Genomic DNA, 21,186 nt, shown 5'->3' on the forward strand with positions numbered 1-21,186 from the left:
AACAGTCCAATTTTCAAAATAACGATAAAAAAACTTCTATTAACTGATGTTTTATTCATTGTAAAAAAGTTTTTACATAACCTTTAAGGTTTCCAATAATTTGTTCCTAGTTTCATTATTGAAGCATGAAAAGTAAAATGATATAATAGTCTAAATAGATCAGCCTGTTTTAGTACAGTATTCTGTATTAGGGTACTAATTTTTAATATAGTATTAAAAAGTAGTAAACAAGATCCAGTCTCGTTGAAGGTGAGGATAAACAAAAACTTGCTCTCTGGGACGAGAAAGTTTTTGGGGTAACCAATAACGCCTGCATTCTTAGAAATTATCAAATTTCATTCTAAGCATTCGATATTTGTTTTTATAAAATACAGCTTGTATTGAGTTTATCTGAATAAAGATTATTTCTATTTCTATTTCTATTTCTATTTACAATACTGGTTATTTTTTATTGTTTCAGAAGAAAAGAACTCCATTAACATACTGAGATTTATACGTTATATAGAAGCTCGTCCTTTGAAATTCCAAGTGTGCAAGGTTCTTACGATTGGCTGGTCGTTGCCTATTGTTATACTTAATCTTTGTATTACCTACTTAATTGTTATTATTCAGTTCACATATAAATTTTAGTGACCAGCTGTATATAGTTTATTTGGCGCGTCATCATCGTCATAATAATCATCATCATCCTCATCCTCATCATCATCATTAGCTTACTGCTAGACATAGGCATCTCCCAAGGCACGCTATTAGTTACGATCTTCAACTTCTTTTCTTCCAATTGTAACCCGTAATCTCGCAATTTTGTCTGTATAATAAAAATTTCATATTAAATTAAGTATTACATTATATTATATAGAAAATACATTATAAAGCAGAGTCCTAATGAGGTTGGGATGAAGAAATATAGTTACAGAAGTGCAAAGCTAGATACTCAAGGATAAACTGCTACTGTATTTACCTATGAATTACTGTATTGAATTAAATTTTAACTTAATGTTAATCCTATTAAGGTGAACATAAATAATAATAATATTGATAAATTAATATTGTAGATACTGTCACAGTTAATTGTATTAGTAATTATAGCTTTACTTGTATTTTACTATTGGACTCCCACGTTAGAGGACGTTGGTTTAAGATTAGAAATTTAGTTTTTTTACAATAGGGAACTGTAGACCGCAAAACATTAAAAATGAAACGTAATTTTCCTACTATACACTTTATTAATAAATCTTCAATAAATAACAATTCAATATCAAAAACAATGGACTACTACTTTAAATGCTTACACGTTTTCCTCAGTTTAGATTTTGGCTTCATGCAGTTTCGTTCATCTAAATCAAAAATTGTTGTCAAATTTATAACATTTATGCAAGCTTTATTAATATTCTCAGCTTGTATAGTAACACTTACTGGCGATGTTGATATATCCCTTATAATTTGGGATTCCTTCTATTTATTCCAATATTTATGCCTAATCACCATTTTGGTTTTCTTCAACACCAATCCCTTTAAGACTCTTCAAAATGCCTTACTCCTTATAGACTCAGAGCTTAGAGTTGAATCCTCGTCATACTATATGGAAGTTAAGTTAATTATTACATTTGTTATGTTGACTATATTCAGAAGTTATCTATCCGCATCGCTGTGTATTTTTTCTTATTCATATTGCGTGCAAATAATAGCAAGAATTGTGCTATTCATTATAGTGGTGTTGACTATAGATATGGCACTTTTTATATTTTGCTTCGCGTTATATTCAGTGTATTGTCGAATGAAGAAGTTTGTATTTTTTATTGCAAATCATAACCCAAATATAATATATTGTCAGTACATTTATAAGTCGATGATTGAATCCACTGAGAAGACCGTGGAAACTTTTCAAGTAATGGTGAGTATTTAAGTTATTTTTTTATAAGGTACAATTTTTTCCCCATCGGTGGTCTTGCATGAAAGTTAAACTTCTGATGATCATGGGTTTGGATCATGGAGTATGATTGTTGGTATCGGCCTTGGTGTTTTCTATGTATAATATAAATATATGTATTTACAAATGAAAATGTATTTAAGTATATCTATCAGTTGTCTCGTGTTATTCAAATTCAGAAATCATTTATTCATAGGACATTTTAGCCGCTTATGAACGTAAACTTTTTTATATTATATTTTTTTCCCTACCTATGCTAGTATCTGCTACTGCTTAGTACTAGATGGCGCTGTGTGAATTGTTCTGGGTCATTATTATTCAAACTATTCTCACCGAATAATAGGGGACGAATAACACTCCAAAACCGCGAAGAGAGTTATGGAGCCGCTGAAGCCCCACTATCGCCTGATGGGTACGATTTTAGTCTGAGGACACCGTTACAAGTTTTAACCTCGTCTCAGGCTGTCGTAATTTCAATCCCCGTTTTAAATTAGACGTTCGGAAGGGAGAATTGGCTAATACATCTTGGACAAAATGAAACCATAGCGAGTTTTACTTTTAGGACAACGCTATCTAGTATATAATTTAAAGAATTACAATTAACTTACGTTTCCAATAGTTTGCTTACCTAGTTAAATGTCAACCTTTTCAGTTTACAGCATCGTTAGTCGGCGCCATTCCGAATATGATGATGTCAGTATATGTTCTCCTGAAACAGTTAGATTTATACAACTATTTTGATATTGTAAGTTATTACAGCACTTATATATATACATATATAAAATCCTTGATTAGGGATTGTTTTATAATACTACCCGCCAGAAACTAAAGTACCATCCTGATAATTTAGATGACAGGCGGTCTTTCACCGTGCTTATTTTAAACCACGTACAACCACATTATAGAATCATCTTCCAGAAATTGTATTCCTGAACCGATATTTGAAATCTTCAAGAAAATAGCTTGTTCCTTCTTAAAATGCCGGCAATTCACTTGCTTCCCATGGTATTGTGGGTACTCAAAGTGCTCATGGCATGTTGATAGACCTAAAATCAACAGTGTTCATGTACTAGATATGGTGTGCCTCTAAAATTAACAAATTTGTTATGTTATTGAAGCTATCTGTGGGAGTCTACAGCATGGGTACCTTGTCAACAATGCTATCGTTGATCATGGTATCGTCACCAGCAATAGCAGGAGGTTTACTGTCATCACAAGTAGATAAATTAAAATTGGCTTTACAAGACATACTTCTTATAGAAAAAGGTAAGTTGCCATCACTCATTATAATAATAATAATAATCATCATCATTTATTCAGCACAGCATAATACAGAGTGACAAATATAGAAGAACGTAAAAGTCAATATTGCGCTATGAGCTGAAAGGGCCTCTAGTCAGCTGATGTTGGAGCGTGTTACGGTAGCGCTGATTTCCAGTTGAGTAACTACTCGAAATTATAACTAGTACAACATCATCAGGTTATTCAAATAGCTAAGAGAATATCTATGATAGACCAGATCATCATCATCTCAGGTCGGAAGACGTCCTGTCTGTCACTGCTAAACAAAGGCCTCCCCCAAAGATCTCCAGATATTTGGTATAAAATTTTATTCAAAGCCTAGATCCTTTAAATCTATAGATTTAAAGTGCCGAGTATGTTACTCTGTTATTAAATAATTAGTCTTTAAGTTTCTTAGTAAAAATTACAATGAAAGAAAAGAGAAAGAAAGTTTTCCCAGTGCAACTAAGGTTTTGAGGTAAATACGTTTATGTGCTTCGGTAAATTATAAAGCATGAGGATTATTTACAATTCTTATTTCTTCTCTTCGGATATTTCAGATCAAAAAGTATCAAAGGACATACTGAGATTCATTCGCTATATAGAAGCCCGTCCGTTCAAGTTTACAGTATGCCAAATTCTTCCGATCGACTGGACGCTGCCTGTCGTCATACTCAACATCTGTGTCACCTACCTCATCGTTATTGTACAGTTTACGCAGATATATTAGAAATAGATTATATACTAAGTAGTCTAATATGTCTGTATCAGATATTCTGCCTACAACAGTTTCCTTTTTTAACTGATTATAAGGTGAAATGTGTCAATTAATTTACAGGGTAACTAGTACCTAGTCATCAGAAATTGCCATCTTATTACTTAATGGATTTACATAATTTTTTTTAATTCCTCCACCATTAGCATGTGTGAGACCATAAGTATTCTATGCGAAAACCTGACCATCGCTACTGGAAGTGTTACGACCTTCTCTCTATTGGTGATCAAATTCCGACCATTATTGAGTCTACACTATATTGCGATACGAGTTTCGCCTCTGAATGGGGCATTGAATAGAGTTAAGATATATGTTATCAACAGTTATTCATGATTACTATAATTGTTCTATTTTAATTTCCTGAGGGTAGTACGCTTTTTTATCGTTATTATTAGCCATTTATCTAATTGCATTGTGAAAGTAAAAGTAAGTGTATTGATTATTTAAAAACTGGGAGCTACCTCCCAGCTTTTTATTCTTCTATTCTACAATTGCGATGCGATTATTAAGATTGCAAGCGTTACGAACGGACGTGTAGAAATGATTTAGTAAAATACTGTTGAAAATATAAGAAAGTGATTATCAACTGCAAGTATTGTTTTATTTATAATGTTATCTAGTTAATACTATGTAAATCCAATAGAATGCCATCATCCATACCTATTAAGCTGACCTATAGGATATACAAAGATAACAATGGGGAGATAGGTCACCTGACCAATATTCATTACACTTCATTCATCCACCGAGGAGCGTACTGTCACTTATGTTTCATTAATTATAAATATTATTTGTAATTCTTATTAAAGTTAAATATTTTATGTAAAATGCTCTTTTCTCCAACCTCTGTTGTGGCCTCCATGATACGTACAATATAAAATTCATATACAATTGGAATTATGTATATTATATAATACTAATTAAATAATTTGCTGCTTACTCTACTTATGATGGTCATATTTGCATAGTATATGTAAAAATTATAAATTCAAACAATGTAGGTATTAAATCAACATGAGTTTTGTGAATTCAAAATGAAACGGACTAGAGTCACATCAAGCTTGGACGTGTCTCGATTAGCCTGGTCTGCCAAATGAAATTAGACAAGCGGCAATATACCTCTGGCTAGAGTTTATGATAGGACAGTATAAACATCTAAAATGAAATGATAAACGTAAATACGCAATAGTTATTCAAGCATGGGATTTTCATTTAATGTAGACACCTATATAAGTATAAAATCTAAATAAACTGGCTTTAAATAAAAATTCTATTGAGTTTCATGACAGTTTTTCTTAATTGAATCTATATACTGAATTGGATGTTAGGAAAAAATATGATACAAAAAAAATGTAGTTCATAAGCGACTAAACTGTCCTACTTGAATAAATGACTTTTGATTTGATTTGATTTGATAAACTAGTATTATAGAGAGTAGTCTATATAAGTTTGACATTACACTTGAAAAGATCTTTCATTCTTTAATTATCTTAAAACTTACTTTCTATATACATTATGTATGTATTTATAAATGCATTTAAGTATATCTGTCACTTATCCAGTACCCATAATATACGCTCTGCTTAGCTTAGGTTTAGATGGCGCTGTGTGAATTGTCCAAGAAGATTATAACTTTTATGTAATTCATTTTTAATTAGATATAATATATAGTTGCCGGATAGTAAACTAATCATGGAAGCGTGTCAGATGCGCTGATTACTGCTGTCAATAATAGATTTGCATTGTGTTTACTTATATATTGATATCCACCATTAATATGACGTAAATTAAAAGCGATAGCGGAAAAAAAAATTCTTAAATTTATTAAGGGATTTTATCATAATATGATAATGTCAGTCCCATCGTACCTTATTCCAAATATTATCTTCTACTATACAATTAATCAAAAAAATTTGGTGGCGATGATACAGGATGATATCTGTGATGATGATGATGATGAGATACAGGATATCGACAGGATCACATATCCCGTGATATATACCAACATCAATCAAATTGAGTTCAATATTTTTATATACAGTTCCCTTTTAGTAAGTATATGTCAGACATTTTCCATTAATATGTGATGCAGATCTTCTAAAGTATTGCGTGTTTCGCAGTTGGTGGAATTCGGTTTATGCAAATGAATTTAATGTAATGTAATCCTCCATAAGTTGACAGTGTAAAAAAACTAGCTATAATAAAAAAAAGGTCAATCAGTTTCTTGCCAGTTGAATCTGTGATTTGTTGCCGGTTGCTAGGTGAATCTCAATTGAATCTGTACACTGAACTGTACGGTAGGGAAAAAATATTACTACATTAATATGAATGAATTTTGATTTAATTTGAATGAATAATGTCTGGAACATATTCTTAAAGCTGTGACAAGTGTTGTTTGATGTTTTAAAAACAATTTATAATATGATAAAGATTTTAATCCACATTATTCACAATCCCCTTCCCCCTCCCCCCTCCCCCCCTCGTGGAGGTTAATCTGACATGGTACATGGGGTTATTAGTCCACATTACTAATAATTAATAATATATTCAATTTCCTCCTTAAATATTACATTATATAATAGGCAAAATAAACTTTATATATTAATATTAATAGAGTACTTTTTGGTATGAATCTGCGAAGTGGTGCAATAAAAAAATATGACTATTTCAAAGTGCTTATATTAAGTTTATTTGAATAAATATTATTTCTATTTCTATAATTCCTTACACGCTTCAGCTTGTGTCTTACACCTAATTGTAATAAGTGGTTTTGTGTACAGATGTCAGTAATTACTCAGTGAGCTAATGAAGATATACTTAATTAGTGTCAAGACATGTAGCCGGTTCGAGTCTAGTTTGGTTTGTATTTGTATACCTGAAAGTTTATGGTTTTAATCTTTGAGGTTGTATATTATGGTAGTATTGGTAGAATGGTAGACTTGGTAGAATGGTAGATATGGTAGAATTAGTAGAATGGCAGGAGGTTTTGATAATGTAATATATACAAATAGATAAAATTTTATTTCTGTGTCTGTTTGTAATTTCAAGTTAACAACTTTTCACTAAATGCATATGAATAGTACTTATTTCAAAAAATCATTTAATAAATTTTGTCTGTCAGTTTGTTCTAATCTATGCTATAAGAAATCATTTAGACTAGTTTATTTTAGAATTATTTATATATTTTAATTCCATGTGCATAAGAATTAGCTTACTACTAATTCTGGACAATTTAGTCTGAAGCTAAGCAGAACTTGCTGTATTGGGTACTGGACAACTACTAGGAATATTATATACATATTTTTTGTAAATATTATATACATATATATACAATATATAGAAAACAAACATTTTCATGCATACAAATGATTGCATCTTGAAAGGAATCGATCCATGGAATGTGTTATATAGAAAATAGCTTTCAGTTATAAAGAAAAATTTTGTCTTAGTGTTCAAATCAAATCAAATTAAAATATCTTTATTCATGTCGGTCTATTACAGACTCTTATGATATGTCAAACCTATCATCAGTTCGGAGTGCTTTCGAGCTGAGAAGAACTGACAAGGAACTCAGCTTCACGTTCACTTCAAAATTTCAATTTCGGTTTTGGTTATTCATATTGCACTTTATATTGTCATTGATTAATGAATTCTATTATGTGTGTGCTAAGTTTCAAATTTGTATTGAATAATAGATTTGACATTTGAAAAATTGAAATATGTTAATCATAATATATGGAAGTACTCATCAAATTATTCATGAATTATTAATGGATATTCGAATGAAATTAATTTCTGGTATTGATTTCATCGACGTACCCAAAATATTTGTTTCTTTAACATTTTGGATAGGATACTCTTTTGGATAGGATACTCATAAATAACACAATTTGGAATTTAAATTTATTATAAAAAAAAACCTTTTTTATTTTACAAAACTTTTACATATATAATATATAGATAATGAGAAAGAAATCCATTGGAATTTATTACTTATTAATAACGCATTAAGTACTATTATTCGATTCTTCAAGAAAAGGTCATATGATTTTCTGAAGTCGACAGGAACCTGTAATTTCTCCGGTGTCGCAAATTCTCACGGTTGGCTGTATACCAAAGAAACATAGATCATGTTACCTGTAACTCCACAAATTAAATTCCTCAAACAGCATTCTGAAAACAAAATATCCAATTCAATGAATTATTTCTTCAAAACTTTACAACTTATATTCGCTCTCGACTTTGGTTTCTTTCAATTATCTAAATCAGTAACACTTATAAAGTCATACACGATATTGTATGGTGCAGTCATAATAACAATTTGTATTACATCATTTCATTTTACGCTTACGGATAAATATAGATATTGGTATTCAATATATTTATTACAATATACTTCTTATTTTGTAACATTGATATTTTCAAAAGACAGTACGTTCTGTACATATCAATACGAGTTACTTGCAATTGATGAAGAATTGAAAGTCGACAGTGCATCATACCATATTGACGTGAAAATTATTCTTGCTACGTTGCTAACTGTTACATCTAGACTTACATTATCCACTGTATATTGTTATTATTTTCCCGAATACTGCTTTACATCATTAATAAATTTCTTACTATTCTTCGTGCCACTTTTGAGTTTGAATATTACACTCATTATGTTTTTCTTCGTGTTTTACTCTGTTTATTGTCGCATGAAACAATTGATTTTGTTTGTAAACAAAGAATCTGATATTATTACCAGTCATTACCTTTATAAGTTGATGATTGAATCCACTGAGAAAGTCATGAAGACTTTTGGAGTTTTGGTAAGTATATATTGTATGGACTAATATAAGTAATGTAATATAACCAACCAGAACTTAATAATCGGGTCTTAATAAATTTATTGTTAGACACACGAGCACAACTTGTCTGTTACGTTATTTTAGAAAATACTTTTATTACTTACTACTATACTTTTATTTTAGAAAAATATAGTTAAATTCCATGCGAACGAAGCTAGTTTCTAATAATGTCTTTCGTCACGTTTTTCTTGCAGTTTTCCCTCGCGTTGATGTTCACAATTCCAATATTGATGGTATCCGTTTTCTCAACTTTAAAAGACTTTCGTGAATTGTTCACTGATCATTCGGTAAGTATCAAAGAATTGTATCAGTCGCCAAAAGATGTAGCTAATTTGTTTAGCTACATGTTTACAGGAATGTAAATGATTTTGATATCCGGACGATTTGAAATTTTGTTACTTTTTATTTGAATGGTAAGTAAGCAGGTTAGTGATACCCGTTGCCGTGTACATCATATAGGATATTTTTTTGATGTCATCAGGTGACACCCTGGATCCACTCATGCGTTGCTATTCCGGAGGCTAAATTTTATCCTATAATGTCTTATCTTATTCAACCGAAACATAGCTTACAAAGCAAGCTGCTTGGCTGTTGTATTTACTGTTTGTGTTTTTTCGTGAAATGTGGAATGAATTAAAAAATGATTTATCTGCGTTGACGACTTTTCTAAAAGTTTATTTACTACTCGTAATTTTTCTTAAAATTTTGAATCAAATGATAATGGTTTTTTTAAATATCGTTTATTAATATTTTAATTTAAACTCACATTAACAATTAGTTAAATACTTTATATCTGTCTACGTACCCAGCACACCGCTTCGCGGGCTGCGTGGGCGGTGCTGCGCATCGGGAACTGCGGCCGGTGGCGGACACCGGCACTTCTTGTCTGATCGGCACCGACACTTACCGGCTTACTAAATCATCCCACCATTCTTTTTATGCCCAATTTACACTCAGCCCCAGTAGGCAGGGAAGTGAGCAGCGCGAGAGTGGAAACACTTCCCATGCCATCGGCGCTGCCACTCGCGCTGCCCGGCGCTCCCTCGAATGTCGGTTTTTCGTGCGCGAGTCAAAGGACTGGCAGCGTGTTTTTACATTCAGCTCTCTCGCTCATTGGTGCCCGGAAATATTTCCGGCAGCGCGAGTGGCAGGGGAAGCGGCTGAATGTAAACGTAGCATAATGTGCATCTATCTGTATTTCATAACAGTTTTTATATTATATCTATTAACACAGTCCACTAGTTTTATTGGCTATCCAGGACTTAATATATCTATTTACTAATAAATACTTCTGTTTTCAGCTTCACATAGGAAAGTGGGGTGTATTATTTTTTTCAAGTATCGAAACCATGTTTCTGGTCTCCGCGCCGACAGTCTCCGCCGGGTTACTCTCCTCGCAATGGTTTAAATTAAAAGTAATACTACACGAAAAGTTACTGGCTGAAAAGAGTAAGTTTACAATTTATTATAGACTACATATTGTCAAACATTACAGTTTTTATTTGTATTTCGAACACTATCTAAAAAGTAGGTCCTGTATGACGACCTCGGTGGTCTAGCGGTCTAGCACACCGCTTTACGTCCGATGGTCGCGGGTTCGATTCCTCGCACGGTACAAACATTTGTATTCATGAGTATAATTGTTTGTATCGGTCTGGGTGTTTTCTATGTATAATATGTATGTATTTACGAAAAAAAATATCTCTATGTATCTGTATCAGTTATCTAGTACCCATAACACAAGCTTTAGCTAGCTTAACTTGGGACTAGATAGCACTGTGTGAATTGTCCTGAGATTATTATTATTATATTACTCGGCACACTTACTAAACCAAAGGGCGTTCGATAATATTCTTTATTATATTCTTCTTCTTCTTTGTCCATTCCTTAGTCTTGTGGAATGGACAAAGAACTAACCTAACCACCAGGAATGCTTCGTCTATCCAATATTCTCCAGGCATCTCTATCGTGTGCCAAGTGGATCGTTGACTGCATATTTTGCTTAACAGCATCGATAGTACTGGCCACTAAGAGCAACCGCATTGCCATTTGAATTTAGAAAAATATTCCATTCAAAATTAGAACTGTTACAAGAAGGACTCTCCAAATTTGTTATTTTAGGCAAAAGCAAAGACTTTGTAGATGTTTTTACGAAAACTACGCGGATGGAGGTGTATGTAATTTATACTTTACTAGTCTCCGCCTGCGGCTTTGCCCGTGTGTGCTCAGTAGTAGGATGTATCATCAACTGCTTCTTCCTTATCCCATTTATGTGTGGTCGGCGTAATATGTTTTTCTCTTCCATTCATCCCTGTCCGCAGTCATCTCGTTATTTACTCCCTTTCTTATCTTATCATCTTTCACATAGTAGGATGTATATATAGCCTAAACCTTCCTCTTGAGTCAATCATATCTACTTGTCGCGTACCAAGCAGTAACAAAACGCAATACAAAGGGAGCGTTCTGATTGGACCGCACACCCATCCAATTTTAAATACGCAAAGTAAGGACCAAACTTAAAAAATCAACCGATCGATCTAACGTATATTTGTTCACTCCACCAAAATTGTAATTTATCACAGTATTTACCCATTAAATTGAAGACTATAAGCAAAATCTATCATTTAATCACCCCGTAATCTACCATCTATCATTCGAGCCGCATCATCATACCACTACTTTCTGCACTTCTTCTCTATATAAAGACAGAACTTTATATAGAGAAGAAGTACAGAATGCTAACATTACTTTTAAATTAATATTATATTATTTATATATTTTATATATCTCCATTTTTAAGGGAGTAGTACGTTCAAACACGCGGCCTTACCCAAGTCTGATGAGTCTAAAAGTTATATGAGGACGATACATGTGATGACGATAGAAATTTCCGTACAATACGGCATGTGTTGAGAATGACGGCTTTTTGTAATAGGTCTATTGTAGAGGAGGGGATTTGCAACGTGTCTACGTGTTTGATAAGACTTCTTGGTATTATAATTATTATTTATTCTTATGTACTACTCCAAAGACATAAAAAAATTAAACTTTATATATTTGTATCGAGGTCATTGGGCTCCCCAAAAAATGGTCGAGCGCAGTGATGGCTGGCTCATCCGTTTTTTTTTATTGATGATAATGGAATGATGCACCCACCTGCGCTAATGGTTTACGCTGGCGGGGCACCAGTGGAAGATGATAAGATGAGCATGAGTTAGGTCACTTAGCCCATCGTGTGACAAATTAACCAAGAGTTTACCACGATGGTTTCCAGGGGGAACCGCGTGGAGGTCAAACTGACACGGTAATGTACCGTGTCAGGTTGACCTCCAACCAACGATATGATCATCAGTTCACATTACTGACAATTCCCTTGCCCTCCTGGCTCATCCGTCATACTCGTGAGCGAGTGCTGCTTGTTGGGACTGGTCTGCTCTTATCACTACGACTGATTTAATCTTATTGTATATTTATATTTAACCCAAATAAATTAGGGCTGGTTGGTAGTTTGTATTCACACGTTTCGACTTGTAAATGTAATCTTACATGGATTATTTAAAAGAGCAACTCACAAGTTTCTTGCTCGTTCTTCTTGTGATGAGACAGCTTTCCGATCGAGCGGTAGATAAAAAAAAATTGTTATGACTATTCAAAAGTGCTTAAATTAAGTTTATTTGAATAAATGATTTTCTATTCTATTCTATTCAGTCCATGGTATAATGTTCTCGTGCAGCCAGAAACCGTACCAGGTGGAGGCAAATTGTAAGGAGCTCTTTCGCCAAGGACCACAACGATACCATATCACAAAATATACCATCATGAAAGCCACGACCACTCTGCCAAGAGTGAACGACTGAAGAAAAAATTCTATTCTATTCTATTTTTTTTTATTTCAGAGGAAAAAGAATCTAAGGACATATTGAGATTCATCTGCTACGTAGACGCTCGGCCGTTCAAATTCACTGCCTGCAAAGTGCTGACGATCGACTGGTCATTACCCGTGGCTATACTTAACATTTGCGTTACTTATTTAATAGTTATTATACAGTTTACACATATATATCAGTAATTATATCTCTATAAGTAATTTTGCAATAAAATTTACAATATTTTAGTATGTTGTTGTTAGATATGATACCTAATATCAAAATAATTAAAGAGGAAATTTAGTACATAGTATGAAACTAAACTCGCTGTCTGTCCGTTCCTATATAGGCTTAAATCTTTAAAACTATACAACAGATTTTGAAGAGTTTTTTTTAATAGATAGAGTGATATTCAAGAGGAAGGTTTATGTGTATAATACATGCACACCCGTGCGAAACCGGGTAGTTAGTATAAAATAAAATTGGTATTTCCGAACCGATACGATATTGAAACCTTCAAGAAAAGAGCTTATTCCTTTTTAAAAGGCTGACAACGTACTTGCTATTCCCCTGGTGTTGCGGGTGCTCATGGGCGGCGGTAATCACTTACCATCAGGTGAGCCGCAAGCTAGTTTGTATGCTATATATTAAAATAAATATTTTGTGTATAAAAAACTAAGTTATATATATCATAGTCTAATAGTATAATGTTTAAAAAAGTAAAATTGTAATATTTCTATTGTTTTTATATGCAAGGAGGAAATGTAAGGGCCACACCCTTATACCTCCCCCTAAGTATGTACTTTAGGGATGCTATATTAAATATATTTACATATTAAATAAAGCAGTACTAGAAATTCCGTGGTATCATTATCTATCCCTACATACAACTCTATCTCACCGGTCTAGCGGTTTGGCATACTGCTTTGGTAGCGGGTTCGATTCCTCACACAAAAAATGTATTTATGTGTTTATTGCATACTGCTCTGGGTGTTTTCTATGTAATAAGTAAGTATTTATAAAAAGTGTATTTAAATATTTGAATCTGTTGTTTAGTACCTATAATACAAACTCTGCTTAGTTTCGGTCCAGTTAGTGGTGCGTGAATTGTTCAGGATTATTATTTTTATTAATTCTATTATTATTGTTATTACAAATCTTATATTCTAATTAAAAAGGACTATAATGTTTACATATATGCATTAAAAAAAAATCTACGCTGAAATTGAAATTGTACATTATTTTTAGTAATACCCAGATGACCTTACGACCCTATGACCTGTGTAGTTCAGAAGACAGATAGTAAACATGTCAATGACGTCTGAAATAATGTTGAGTATAAATATTTAATAAGTAATATACAAATACATGGCTTAAAGCAATCAATTTATTGATAGATAATATTAGATAATAGAATACAATACATTAAACAAATTGATACGCCTTCAATGTCCCGCTATCACTTAGTTCTGTGACTAATACGGCCAAACTTACAACACACGTTAAGATAATGGCTAACACAAACATAAAAACCTTTGATATAAATCTACTTAAGCCGAAAAATGACAATAGACTATCAAAGAAAATGGTCTACTTCTTCAGAATCATACACATAATATTTGCAATAGATTTCGGTTTCACAAACATCCGGTCGTCCACAACAAGAATTTGCTTGAAAATCTTTTCATTAGCGCAATCCTTGATAATCGCAAGTGCTTATATTTATACATTATATAATTGGGATTATGTTATACCAATTTGGTTCATTCTATTCACTTTACATTATCTATCTTGTGTGGTTGTACTGACGTTCTATAAAACAGACACGTTCTGCGATCTTCAATATAATTTACATGCCATAGACAAAGAACTAAAAACCGATACAGCTTCATATAGAATTGACATTAAAATCATATTTGTATGGATTATAATCACACTATATAGAATTGTACATTCTATTACATTTGTTTATTCATACGGCATTGAAAGTTTTAAGAATGTAATAAGTGTAGCAATATTTCTATTACCTCTGATAGCTATCAACACGACATTGGTTGTAAACGGGTTTGTGTATTATAGCGTTTGTTGTCGAATAAGAAAAATGATTTGTCTCATAAACAATGTTCCTGGTAATACGATTTCCTGTCAGTACATTTACAAGTTGATGATAGATTCAACTGAGAAGGGCATGAAGATATTTGGATTAATTGTGAGTTGAAATTCATTAATATCAACAAGAGTGAAGAAAGTATGGCTTGTAGCAATATACTTTAATCTTTATTTACATAATCTATTTTGACTTCTGATAATTCAATATAAAATTGTGCATCAAGGATTAGGAAATGATGATGATGATGATGATGAATATGATGATTGTGATGATCACATGATCATTATTTCTGGAACTATAGCAGAAGCTACTGTAGTAATTTTTCTTAATATACCACATTCTGTTGCAGTTTACATTGGCCCTAATATTTAGTATGCCAAATGTGATGATATCCGTCTATTACACCGTAAAAGAGATCTATGTGAACAACAATATAGTAATGGTAAGTATTGTAACTTAAGAGATTTTAATTTTTGAGAACTAAACAATAAACAAATCCCACCATGGTTTAACGATTTATACAATATTAATATAGATTTTGCGTAAAAATATCGAAATGACAGCATAAGAGAAGAAAAAAAGACTATAAGAGAATTTAATGACGTTACATTACATGATTTAAATGAAGTAATCGGAGAAGTAGACAGCAGATTGTATATTGGCATCGAAAAAAATATTCGTGCGTCCATATAGATTACCCCTTTTTTATTTGCGTTCAATGTACATGTTGTGAAATTTTCAGAATAATTATCATACTTATGTGATTGAGTTCATGTCATCGATAGAGACCCTCCTAATGATATTTGGTCCTGCTTTATCTGCGGGCTTGCTTTCCTCGGAAATTGAAAAACTGAAATTGGCATTACAGGAACGAGTCTTGAGAGAAAAAGGTAAATGATTGCATTATTTTTTAGATTATTTAATATAATTTCAAAAAATGTATTTAAGTATTTATTTATATCAGTTGTTAAGCTAGCTAGCGAGATTGAGAGTATAAAGCGGTGTTTTACGTATTCTTATTCTACGTAACTTGTATATTTACGGCGGCGTTAGAATTTCCTATTTTTATAAAATAATAGATCATTAAAACCTGTTGTTTTTTCTCTTTACTGATTATATATTACGAGGCATAAATAATATTAAAATATTTTTCAGATTTTGAAGAAATTAGAAATGTGAGAAGATTCATTCGCTATATTGAAGCTCGTCCGTTCAGTTTCACTGTCTGCAAGGTTCTGTCGATCGATTGGTCACTACCCGTCGTTATTCTAAATATTTGCGTTACATATCTGATTGTTATCATCCAATTTACACACACGTATTAATGGCAATTTATCATTATCAGCGTGATAGACTATATCATCATCATAATATTATTTTACAGTTTCCACGACTTCATCATTATCAGTATCATAAACTGTATCAACATCAGAATACTATTTTACAGTTACTTTGTTGAAATCATCAATCCAATTGTTAACATGACTGTTAGATGACAACATGTACAAAACGTAATATTAAATTCATATTTTAGACCTTAACCAATTTATATTTATCATTTTTGTGAGTTGCTTTTAGAACAGTCAGTCCATGACTTGACGCCAATTTTAATGTATTGAAATTATATTGGAATTGTTTACTAAGTATATAATATTGAAGTAATAAGTTTTGAACAGGAACCTTTCTTTATAAATTTACATGTTTAATTATCTTAATAATTAAGATATATGGTAGTTTGACTAATAAAGCCATCATTAAATTTTTGTGTCTGATGTTCCTATCGTTTAACAAATTATTACTTAAAGGAGATATCACATTTTTAGTTGTTTATCGTCTGTGACTAAAGAACATTACTGTCTTTCCAATACTTTTTAAGAAATGCAGCACTCAGTCTATCGATCTGGTCAAATAGGGCCCGTTTTCTTTATATGATCCGATTAAATATAATAATTTAGCTCCAGCGATCGTGTGATAAATCGTATCGTCTGTAGACACTTTAATATGAACACTCACGATAATTAAACGCAATCAATTTAGTGAATTAGAAACAAGAGCAACAAAAGTTTGTCATTTGTTTCAATACAACGCTGTGCCCACTTTATACGTCTGTAAATTTCTATACGAAAAAATGAGTACCTTGATACTAAAATATCCGGAGCAAAAGAATTGCATTCCCAAATCTGTAATTGTCTTTTACCTCATTCCCAATTTCTGCTTTGGTCTCGATTTTGGTTTTGTCAAAGTATTAAAAGCAGAATATCAAATTTTCGTTACTTACATTAGTAGGTTCATCTGTGTATTTTTATTTGTTATAACTGTGGCCCAATACTTTATAAGTTCGTTGCCAAATATTTGGATATGTTTCACCATTATGCAGTTCTGTGGTTACGCAATAACCCGTTTTTTATCTAAATACTTACCTTATGACTTCATTAAAGATCTTACAGATATTAATAATGATATTTCTAACAAAAGATATATTGGTTTGACTGCTTTGTTATATACGTTTGGTGTGGGCCTTACCAAATTATCTTTAGCTTTTGGTTTTTGTCATGGTTCGTATTGTGAGGTAATAAATTTTTTTAAAATGATAATGTTTGTTATTATATCCATGTCCTTCAATGCTATTTACGTTAACAACTCAGTTATATCTTATTGTTTCTATTTGTGCCTTAAAAAAACTAAGGATTTGTGCGAAACTAGTGAAGTGAAAACTGTTACGCGAATGTACATTGACGTAATGGATCGTTTTGATAAAATATTGCCATACTACAGCAAGACTGTAAGTATATATCCTATACATTTCTATACTATTAATATAAATGCGAAAGTATATCTATCTATTTATATATTACCTTATAACGGTAAATATGTCATTATATCTGACAGCGTCGGTGGTTTAGCGGTTTATAGACTGCTTTACTTGCAGTGGTCGCAGGTCTGATTTCTAGCATGGCAGAAACATTTGTATTTTTGTCTAGTATCCATAACACAAGCTCTGCTTGTCTTGGGACTTGATGGCCCAGTGGCAATTGTCCAGGGTTATTATCAATTAAAATAAGTAAAAGTTGAACAATAAGAACGTTAATCATAATATCTTTAATTATTCAAATGCGTATCAAAAGATTTTAGTGTTATATAATTGTATTTACATTTTATAATATTTTCTTATTATGTAATTAATAATGGATTATTAATGTGATATTATCTTAATTATCTTTTCAGCTAATTTCAATGGTACTTGTGGAAATTCCAAGGTTGCTGTATATGATTTACCTTACGTTGTACTTTGTGAAAGAAAAGGTAAATATATGAAATTGTAATATTATACATTATCTCTTTTGATAAGTATACCCTGAGGAGATAAAAACCATCGGTACGGTCTAGGTAGTGAATATGAAAAAATCGAAATTTTAGACTTAATACGAATAATTCCATGGTAATTTGATGTCTCTCGATGTTTCGTTTAGGTTGTATATGTATTGTAGATTGTCCACATATGTGTGTTATTTAACGAGTTTAGTACACTTTATAAACCTGTCTGATGGTAGAGAGAAATACAAATAATACCTGTTCAAAATCTACCCTATACCATCGTAAGCATAGATTATTATATTAGAGTCCGTTAGTTTTCTGTTCCCGCGTCTTTCCTTCCCCTCCCTTAACTAGTAACAAACGGACTGTACAGCGGCCTTGACGCGCGCGCGCATTGTGTTGTGAATTAAAATAAATTAGAACTGTGTTAAACCTACTGTGAAACTGGAAAGCTAGCGAAGATACCTTCGAGACCCTGAAGCCCAAGAAATCCGCAGAACCATAAAGGTAAATGACTGACGCTTCCTTATTTTTCCCTATATATATACAGAGAGTAAATTCCCTAACATTTTGGTAGCAGAGTAGTTTCCCAAACAATACCGATATTATCGGCGTCTAGAGGCGGCTAGGCGGCGTATGTTATGTTCTAGAGAATTAGTTGCACTAATTCTCTAGAACATAACTACAATTAAGTTGTATTTTTCAGAACACCTGGATATTTGTGGCGACAGAAATTTTATATTCAGTCACTACTATCATTGAAATAGTAGTGCCATCTATCATTTTTGAAATGATCACCTCTGAGATAAACGAAATGAAAATCATACTGAGTAACAAGACCATAGGCAACTCGAACGCTTTATGTAAGTATTTAAATTGTCAGTTCTCTGTTCGACTGTAGTTTTTGTATACATGTTGTATTTTGTGTATGTTGCATGTTGTGTACCTATATTGTATGATGTGTATGTTGTGTGATGTGTATGTTGTGTGATGTGTATGTTGTGTGATGTGTATGTTGTGTGATGTGTATGTTATATGATGTGTATGTTATACATGGAGTATGTTGTATGCACATTATAATATATAGAGATTGTAAAGATTATTTTTAATTGATTAATACTGTCAATTTCCGAGCTAATCCCATAACTTTGTTCTAATAATAGTGGACTACGCCTAGCCACTAATTTTCAATACTAACTCATTAACGTGTTTTGTTTGTTTATAACACTATATTGTACAGACAAAATGGCTTTGGTTTAAAATCATACACAAATTGTAAAAAAAATATTAAAAAGGAGGATTTATCTTAAAATAAGATTGAGAAAAAGTTGTATTCTTGAAGTCGTCGTGTCGTACGAGTGAAAGAAATTGAGATGCGTTTTCATTTATTTATTCAATTCTATTAGAAGAAGTTTGAATTCCTTTCCGGTATTTTTTAATTTAAATTATAGCCTGAACAAAGTAAAAAATGTAAAAGGACATGTTTTCCATGAACCATATACACTTTTGTTTTTGTATTTTAAATGTGCATTATGATTTTCATTACAGATAAAGAAAATTACGAGATTTTGTCACTTCTCCGTTACATAGATGTGCGACCAGTCAGAACCAAAGTGCTGGGGATAGTTCCTATAAACCTTCAACTTCCTGTGTCTGTTATCAGCATTTGTGCAACATACATCATCATTATTATACAGTTCACGCATCTTTACCAATAGTTACATCTAGTGAAATGTGATTCAACATCGGTAGATAATAATAATAATAGTATAATAATAATAATAATCTCAGGACAATTCACACAGCGACATCTAGACCCAAGTTAAGCTAGCTAGAGCTTGTGTTATGGGTACTAGATAACTGATACATATACATAGATATTTTTTTTTTTTGTAAATACATACATATTATACATAGAAAACACCCAGACCGATACAAACAATCATACTCATGAATACAAATGTTTGTGCCGTGCGAGGAATCGAACCCGCGACCATCGGTCGTAAAGCGGTGTGCTTGACCGCTAGACCACCGAGGTCGTCAATATTTCTCATACTCATATTATATAATTTTGTGACTAGAAATGTCATTAACAGTTTCCACTTAGACGCTACATGGTATCAGAGAAATTTATAAAAAGTGCTGTTAAGAATTTTTGTGAATTTTGTGAAATGGTCAAACTTAATATTTGTATGTTTAATTCTGTTCTGTTCTATTTAATTCTGCAAATAATATACCAACCACCTGTACCAGTATTGTGTTTTATCTGCTAAACCTATTTTGAATACAATCAATGATATTGTGTGCACACGTAGATGTTCAGAAGAATATAATATATGTTAAACATAACACATATTTATACACATCCATTCAAACATACTCACAGAAATGAATAATCGTGCACATAATGTGACAGATCATGACTTGGTGAAAAACTTAGCAGATCGAATTGTAACAGATAAATACTATTGTTTTTGTAAATTTCAATAAATGGAAAGTCTTTTATAAAAATAATTCAATAAAATACAATATCACAAAGTTATGTAAAAATTTATAAGTACCATTGTAAATATTAGTTGCGTAAAAACATAAAATAAATTTGTAAAAAAATGTAAATAAATCTGTAACACAAATTTACTATAAATTTATGTTATACGTTTTATTTTATTTAATATACTATAGATATAAAATAATTCGTTACCGCCTTAATAGTGGATTTTTTTTTTTCGGACTGCTCTAATGCTGTTGTCAGTAGCTGGCCTTTACAGCTTCACCGGACGTTATGGGGCGAGTGCAGATGGCACTCCAAACCCGCGGAAGGACTTATGGAGCGGCTGAAGGCCAACTCCTGCCCGGCGGATACGACTTTAGTCTGAGGGCACCACTAGGGGTTCGAACCTCGGCTCAGGCCGTCGTAATTTCGATCCCCGTTTGAATTGGACGGGGGATCGATCGGAGGGGCGCCCGGGGGCGCCGGTGTGGAGCGCCCGGGCGCGCGCAGGCGCCTGGTTGAATGCGCGATATTGTGTGTTTGAGGTCGTCGTCTTCGCCGGCGA

General features: G+C 32.4%; 1 protein-coding gene across 1 annotated transcript; it reads left to right on the forward strand.

Annotated features, from left to right (window-relative positions):
* The first annotated feature begins 10,188 nt into the window (after positions 1 to 10,188).
* LOC131842372 (uncharacterized) lies at positions 10,189 to 12,908 on the forward strand. The gene is made up of 2 exons (XM_059190913.1): positions 10,189 to 10,288; positions 12,736 to 12,908. Exons 1-2 carry the CDS (start codon positions 10,189 to 10,191, stop codon positions 12,906 to 12,908), a joined length of 273 nt encoding a protein of 90 aa, XP_059046896.1.
* The last annotated feature ends 8,278 nt before the right edge of the window (positions 12,909 to 21,186 follow it).

The sequence above is a fragment of the Achroia grisella genome, unplaced genomic scaffold, assembly GCF_030625045.1.
Source record: "Achroia grisella isolate CSIRO2021 unplaced genomic scaffold, CSIRO_AGI_Agris_v1 utg2167, whole genome shotgun sequence".
Taxonomy (NCBI): Eukaryota; Metazoa; Arthropoda; class Insecta; order Lepidoptera; family Pyralidae; genus Achroia; species Achroia grisella.